Consider the following 8,022-nt stretch of genomic DNA (forward strand, 5'->3'; position numbering starts at 1 on the left):
TTCCTCAGTTTGTGCTTTGTTCTTAATGGGATGGGAGGATGGAGGGTCAGGGGTGGAGGGTTGGGGATGGGTGGAGGGTGTTTGCTTGTTTCTATGTTTTGTTATTATTATTATTATTATCATCATTATTACTTTTTTTAAAAAGACACAAAATGACCAAAAAAAAAGACACAAAATGACTGAAAAAACACTAATTTACTTAAAAAAAAGACACAAAATTACATTACATAACATTTTTCACTTCTTCCGGTAACAACACAGCAGATAATTAACGGTTCGGTAGCAGCTGCCTTTCTTTTTGTTAACATCGTCATAGAAACAAGTGAAACAAAGCACCAGCTTGCATCCATATAAAACTCACATTAAACTTTCATATCAAGGTGGGGGCCATAAAGGAGTTTGAGACCCATGCTCTCAGGCCATCCCTGTGCTCAATTATGTCTCATAAGTTGCTGCAAAAATATTGGAGTTAATACTATTTGTTGCACACATTGGGTGCTTAATTTAGACATTTTTCTTTACTTGAGAATTGATCAAAATACCACATTAAGACATCAAGATGTTGGAGAGTTGAAAGCCCGAATTTGGGCTATCCTCTTGAGGAGCTGCAGATGGTTGGGTGATGGTGCGTAAAATACAGCCAAACTTAACAGCTGATGTCAGACCAGCAAGAAACTGATGACTGACTAAAATTCTCGCAGCAAAGTAATTACTGCCCCCTGGAACATTAAAAAATAAATCTGGTGGGTAGTGTCTGGTGGTTGGATCTGTTCCAACATGGAGCAGCTCCTTCCTCTGCTCCAGCTTCAACACTTCTCCAAGTTTCATGAAAATCCCGCCGCTAGCTTTTTCTTCATCCTGCAGACAGAAAGAGGAAGAAAGTGCAGAGAGAACAGAACCTCCTTGGCAGAGCGAAGAAATCCATACGAAACGCTGAAACACTTTTAATGCTGAAAACACACAACGATCAGAACTTGTGAAAGAAATTAATGTGCGGCTGGTTCTGCACATCCTCCTGGTGAAGTGCTGATTCAGCAGCATGTGCTGTCTTCTCCCAAAGTCCACTGGGAGCTCTGCAACCAGCAGCAGTCTCATTCAAAATGTCACACGGACAAAACTTTGTCTGGTGGTTTTTCACGGGGTTAAAGGAACCCTTACAGCTTTCTTTCCCCCCAAACTGGCGTTCACTGCGGTCTGCAGAGCGTCTACGCCACAGCGGGGATGAAATACTGCAGCGACACGTCTTCATGCAGCAGAATGAGGTGGATCAGCGTCTCATGGACGATATCTGAGGGGACGAGATCCACACAAACAGGATTTAACCAGCGAGGGAGCAAATCTAATCATTGATTTAAGGAACAGCACCGGAGCTTTTATCTTTTCAGTCAATTCCAAAGCAGAAAAGGGACACAATGAGAATTAAACTGAATGGAAATGGCATTCATCATTTTCATATTTGACAATGGGGTTATTATAATTATTGTGCTCGTAATTGTACATGTTCACACATCAAATTAAAGATGAAAACTGGAGAAAATAATTCTATAAATCTATCTAACACTTTTCCAAGTGACCACAAGAGTCAGAAATGTTGTAAACAAAGAGACGAAATAGCTAAAAAAATATATAAACCCTACCAAAAACAGTTTTCTCCACATATTGTACAAATTGAAGTATTGTCATGTTTCCAGCCTCTCCTGTCCTCTCCTCTCTGCTCTGTGTAACTAGCCTCTCCTGTCCTCAACTCTCTGCTCTGTGTAAACAGCCTCACCTGTCCTCTCCTCTCTGCTCTGTGTAACTAGCCTCTCCTGTCCTCTCCTCTCTGCTCTGTGTAAACAGCCTCTCCTGTCCTCTCCGCTCTGTGTAAACAGCCTCTCCTGTCCTCTCCGCTCTGTGTAAACAGCCTCTCCTGTCTGTTGTGTAAACATCCTCTCCTGTCCTCTCCACTCTGCTCTGTGTAAACAGCCTCTCCTGTCCTCTCCTCTCTGCTCTGTGTAAACAGCCTCTCCTGTCCTCTCCTCTCTGCTCTGTGTAAACAGCCAGTATAAAGAGAGAAAGGTAGCTTCTTACTGCACATGGCCTTGCTGGGGTTGACCTGCTGTCCCATGAGGAACTGCTGCAGCTTCCTGATGTCCACTCTGGCCTGGGCCATGGCCTCGGGGTCCCTGCTGGGAGACGGACCTGCACCCTGAGAGGCGTCGTCACCTGGAGGGAGAGGGAGAGGAAGTTGTTCATCCATCCATCACGTTTCATCCAGAGAGCTGCTTTCAAACAGATCCAGTGGGATTTAAAGTGTCGCACAGACTGAAATATTTAAGAAGAGGACATGGACACTAATGCGAGCAGCAAAAGGAACCAAACAAACAGGTGACGGAGAGTTTTTACCCCACGCAGGATTCCCCAGATCTTTGAAGTGAGTTGTGACAGAAACCAGATCAGTCTCCATCTTCAGGTTCATCTCTCCACTCAGGCTGGCCTCAATCACCTGACACAGACAGACAGAATTTATTTTACAGATAATTTTCTTTGATATACAGATAATATACAGTAAATATCTGCATTTAAAAATGTATCTTTATATATAACTAAAGTTTTTTTTTACTTTAATATGACGGAAAGTGTTTGTCAACTTTTGCTGCCAGACTGTTTATCATTTTTTAATAATTAAAAATAATAATTTTGCATTAAATTTAAAGTTTCACTGCAAAAAAAACTGAATGTTGCATCAATTTTACATTCAGCAATATGATGTGGATTTTATTATAATTATTATTATTATTATTATGTTTATAGATGGTTTATAAACCAATTTTTAACCATTTGCAAAGTGCTATACAAATTTAATCGGTAAATGTTTTAAACCAATTTCTTGAAAGGTATATGAATCATTTCAAAATCATTAACATACTTAATATGGTGTTAAAAATGGTATAATGAGTGTAACTAAAACCATTAATAAACTATTAGTTTTAATTTAATTGTTTGTTAATGGTAAAGTAACTATAAACTTACATTAATAAACCATCTATTTGCCATTTATATATGATGTAGTTAGTTAAACATTAATAAATTATCTATTCACCATTCTAAATGGCCTATATACGGTTTATAAATGATGATTAAACATTAATCTGTTTAACATTTATAAATGATGGTTATTGTAAAGTGTTACCATTTTTTAAAACATAAAATTCACTGTAATTAAACACCAATAAGCAATTGAATATTAAAGTAAAATAAATAAATGATGGTATGTATTTATTATTATTATTCATATTTGCAATAAAAGTAATTTACCTTTTTTATGGCCAAGAAAACTGAATTTTTTTTTTGCATCCTGTTGCACTGAGCTGATGTTTAGTGGAACCTTTAGACTAACTAATGTTCCTGAGGAGGAATTATTCCTACCAGGAAGTTGGAGAGGTTCTTCATTCTGTCCACCACGTTCTTCATGGTCTTCAGAGGAGGCAGGTAGATACTGACCTGCCAGGACAGACACACAACAACATGAAGAGGGACGTCCTGCTTTTAAAGCTACAAGAGTCACAACACGTCACTCCATCTCCATGTGACTCACATCAAAGTCGGGCACGCTGGGCTCTTTGAACTCGTGCCACAGTCTCCGGGGGACGACGTTGACCGGGACGTGGTGCGTGACGACTCGGCTGATGCTGGACAGAGTGGGCTGGACAGGACAACGCTCGTTAGGTTCCCTCCACAGAAGACAGTTTACAGCACTGAGCTGAGGACAAATGCTGCAGGTACTCTTTAAAGCAGGGGCCTCAAACTCAAATTACCTGGGGGCTGCTGGAGGCAGTATTAAAATGACCAAAAAAAATACACAAAATGACTGAGAAAACACTAAATTACTTAAAGAAACAAAATGACCAAAAATGAAGAAAAAAAGACACAATATTTACCAAAAATATGAAAAAGACACACAATTTCCAAAAAAATATGAAAAAAAGACAAAATTACCAAAAATGATGAAAAAAAAGACAAAATTACCAAAAATGACAGAAAGGCACAAATTTACCATAAATGACGAAAAGACACAAAATTACCACAAATGACGAAAAGACATAAAATTACCACAAAAGACACAAAATGAGCAAAAATTATGACCCCCCACACACACACACAAAATTACCAAAATATGACGAAGACAAAACATTACCTCAAAAGACACAATTACCAAAAATGACAAAAAAAAGACTCAAAATTACCGCTAAAGACTCAAAATGGCCAAAGACTGTGTAAACCCCTGTGGTGTCCCTCAGCCCAGTATTTGCTGTGGAGCGTATCAGTGACGTTGTGCTGAGTCTGCGCTCTCACCAGCTCCCCGACGATGCTGAGGCACGGGCAGTGCTTCTTGCTCAGTTTCACTTTGACGGACTTGGCGTTCTGGACCGTCTTCAGGGCTCTGGACAGGTTCTCTGGACTCATCTCCAGACAGATCTCATTGTCCTCAGAGCACACGCCCTCCATCTGGTACTCGTCAAAGAAGTTGGCCTGCAGGGAGGAAGGAAGGAGTCGGCAACAGTCTTTGTCACATATGAGAGCAGGTTTTGGTTTTTAACTTTTGGATAAAACAAGAAAGTGAAAGTGATCACGGTGAGCTGAAAGTTCTTCACTTCATTAACTAGTGTGCGTCGCTTTAAAATGTGTCCTCCATGTCCTCAGAGGACAATAATGTCTGCATCATCAACAGTCCTGATTAAAACAACCAAATATCTATACAATTATCAAAATTATAACCAATTAAATGCCTTTTTGTTGAAATTTTATTTTAAAGATTTTTTTTTTTAATATATTTTCTTTTTATTCCAAATACTTTTTTTTCATTCACTTGTTTCCTTAAAGGATAAAAATGTCCTTTAAAAATTAAATACATCATTGGATACAAATTATGAGTAATATTATCTAAACAACATCAGTCCTGAGATGTTTATTTATTTTGAGATGTTTAAAAGAAGCTTATTATTTTCTCTATATTCTAAAAACTGGGGTGCATTTCTATTTTTAGATACATATTTAATTTCAATTACCCTGAAAAGACAAAAATTTCCCCTTCCTTTTATTATTTTTTTTTCAGTGTTAGATTGTTTAAATTGTTTAGATTGTTTTAAAGCATTTCTATCCATTAAAATCCAGATTATTTAATAGACACCACTGCTGTTTGTTTCTGTTTCTCTCTCACTTGTTACCTTAAAGCACTAAAAGGTCCTAAAACTGCTGGAAACATATTTTATAAATATTCAATATTAATTATTTTCCACTTTCACTTTTTTAATATTTTCTCAACAACATCAGTTCGATTAATTGCGACCAAATATTTAATAATTTTATATTGAAGTGCCAGGGCTTGTTTTGATACATAATGCAACTGTTATTAGTGGAAAAATACACACATTTGGATTAATTTGTGTATATTAAGTTAAGTAGATTATTTGTTTATTTGTTCACAGTGTGACAGACACTCAGTGACTCACCAACACTTCATTACTAATTGCATTTCCTTTTTTTCCCACCATTTTATTAATTCTTCTTTTCAAACCGAAAAAATAAACAACCTAAACTACAACAGCGTAGGCTAGATGCTTATACATATACATACACATACTTACATAGGCACCATTAAACAGATGTATATAAATATATAAACATTTACACACATACAGTATATAAAGCCCTATACATATACATGCATCTGCCCCATCTAAGTAATAAGGTAGAAATAAGAACCAGTTAACTTAATATTCAATACGCATTTCCTTATATAATTTTAGTCCGAAAAAAAAGGGAGTAGGCTGAAGTATAAAATACATATCTAGGCCTCTCCCCTGGTACTCAACACTTCAAAAAGAAATTTTCTCTCTATATATAGCCACTTAATTATTATTTTCCACTTTCACAGAGTCATTAGTCGAAATATTCATTCATCTTTAGATTTTAAACCTCTTTAAATGTCAGGCTCAAAATGCCAAAATACACTAAAATGTGAACACATTAGTGTGCAGTAAATTGAGTGTGTGTTGAGTTGTTGACAGTGTGAGGTGTGATTACCTGGGACAGCTCACACCACATGCTGACGCCTCCGTTGGCCACTTTTTCAGACAGAACAAAGAAGAGGTTGTCTGGAGTCAGACGCAGGACGCACGTCTTCGTCAGCTTGGAGACGGTCGTCACGACTCCTGAGACGACCAGGAACACAAACACATTTTCCACTGGAGAGTTAGGAATCAGCTGCTACACTATTGTTCTTTCCTTCAGTAGGAACTAGTTTAACCCTCGGAACCCCAACCAGGCGTTTCCTTCTCCATTCTCCTCTCTGTGTCGCCGTGTTTCACTGCAACATATAGAATCTGTATAAATCTATAAGTCCTGCAGCTCTGTGGAATGTCTCATTAACTGATGTTGAGCAATCCTCCTTGAAAACAATGTAAATTCACCATTTTCTCTTGTCATCAGTTCAAAATAAAGCATTTGCACTAACCAGATCCTGTTAAAAACTTTAAATTCTGCTCCTCAGAGACACTGTGAAGACATGATTGATTCTGCTGAGATGAAATATTCAGTGAAAATCTGTTTACACAGAGCTGAGAGGACAGGAGAGGCTGTTTACACAGAGCAGAGAGGAGAGGACAGGATAGGTTGTTTACACAGAGCAGAGAGGAGAGGACAGGAGAGGCTGTTTACACAGAGCAGAGAGGAGAGGACAGGACAGGAGAAGCCGTTTACACAGAGCAGAGAGGAGAGGACAGGAGAGCCTGTTTACACAGAGCATAGAGGAGAGGACAGGAGAGCCTGTTTACACAGAGCAGAAAGGAGAGGACAGGAGAGGAGAGACTGTTTCCACAGAGCAGAAAGGAGAGGACAGGACAGGAGAAGCCGTTTACACAGAGCAGAGAGGAGAGGACAGGACAGGAGAAGCCGTTTACACAGAGCAGAGAGGAGAGGACAGGACAGGAGAAGCTGTTTACACAGAGCAGAGAGGAGAGGACAGGAGAGCCTGTTTACACAGAGCAGAGGGGAGAGGATAGGAGAGGCTGTTTACACAGAGCAGAGAGGACAGGAGAGGCTGGGAACATGACAATACTTCAATATGTAGAACATTTTTTATGTAATTTGTTACTTTTTTGTCACAAAGACATGTTTGAGTTGTTCTGATTGTGCTGATTCCACAGAGCTGCAGGACTTATACATGTATATAGATTTCATATGTTGCAGTGAAACACGTGAGAGTCGTTGGGGTTCAGAGTGTTAATCGGTGTGTGCAGCTTTTGTGATGATGCATTATTAATCAGCTCTGGATAAAATTCACCGCGGAGAAACAACTCTTAAATTCTCATTGTAGACCAAAACTATAATCCCGTTGTTTTGCTGTATTTCGTGAATATTTCATCAGTTATTTTATGCCGAATTGAAAACTGTCCCTAATACTTTACAGAAAGTAGACACGTGTTTGTGTCACGGTGTTATTATTATCTCTCCACAGAGAAATGTACAGCAGCGGCTGTCAGTTTGTCGGTTAGCTCCCGGTAAAAGAAGCTAAATCAGACTTACGGGTTAAGTGGTTGAGGCAGGCGATGTCTACGATTTTCCCTCGAAACTTCATGTTGAGTTGTGATGTTATCTGAAGCCGGGAGCACAGAGAGATCTAAAGTTAATCTCGTTTGTTTTCAAGGAGTGTATTCCTTTTAAAGCGTACCGCTTTTTTTTTTTTCGGTCCGTCCGTGTTCGAGGTCCGACGGAAACGGCAGCCAGCAAATTAACAGTTCCGGAAGTGTTCTGTTGTTTTCCTTTAGAGTAACATAAGTAATATCCATAGACTGTACATTATAATAATACCACGTGTGTGTGTGTGTGTGTGTGTGTGTGTGTGTGTGTGTGTGTGTGTGTGTGTGTGTGTGTGTGTGTGTGTGTGTGTGTGTGTGTGTGTGTGTGCATGGTCCTGTTTGACAGAGACTTGATATGTTTTGTATGGGAGACAGGGGTCAGCAGTAGATTAACTGTGGCTCT

General features: G+C 39.0%; 1 protein-coding gene across 1 annotated transcript; it reads right to left on the bottom strand.

Annotated features, from left to right (window-relative positions):
• Positions 1-176: 176 nt before the first annotated feature.
• On the bottom strand, positions 177-7,727 carry hus1 (HUS1 checkpoint clamp component). Its single transcript, XM_059324834.1, has 8 exons — positions 7,567-7,727; positions 6,067-6,194; positions 4,336-4,512; positions 3,578-3,685; positions 3,409-3,483; positions 2,386-2,485; positions 2,071-2,205; positions 177-1,288 (listed from the first exon to the last, which is right to left on the bottom strand). The coding sequence occupies exons 1-8, from the start codon at positions 7,616-7,618 to the stop codon at positions 1,206-1,208; spliced, it is 858 nt and encodes a 285-aa protein (XP_059180817.1). The 5' UTR covers positions 7,619-7,727; the 3' UTR covers positions 177-1,205.
• Positions 7,728-8,022: the final 295 nt, after the last annotated feature.

Source organism: Centropristis striata, chromosome 21, assembly GCF_030273125.1.
Source record: "Centropristis striata isolate RG_2023a ecotype Rhode Island chromosome 21, C.striata_1.0, whole genome shotgun sequence".
In the NCBI taxonomy this organism is placed as follows: Eukaryota; Metazoa; Chordata; class Actinopteri; order Perciformes; family Serranidae; genus Centropristis; species Centropristis striata.

Bases quoted from the DNA above. Each gene is read 5' to 3' on its own strand.
- hus1 (XM_059324834.1), bottom strand. From the start codon at position 7,618: ATGAAGTTTCGAGGGAAAATCGTAGACATCGCCTGCCTCAACCACTTA. The intron at 3,686-4,335 runs GTGAGAGCGCAG...TGTCCTGTCCAG, and splicing joins TCAGCATCGTCGGGGAGCTG to CCCACTCTGTCCAGCATCAG. The intron at 3,484-3,577 runs GTGAGTCACATG...CTGTCCTGGCAG, and splicing joins CCAGCGTGCCCGACTTTGAT to GTCAGTATCTACCTGCCTCC.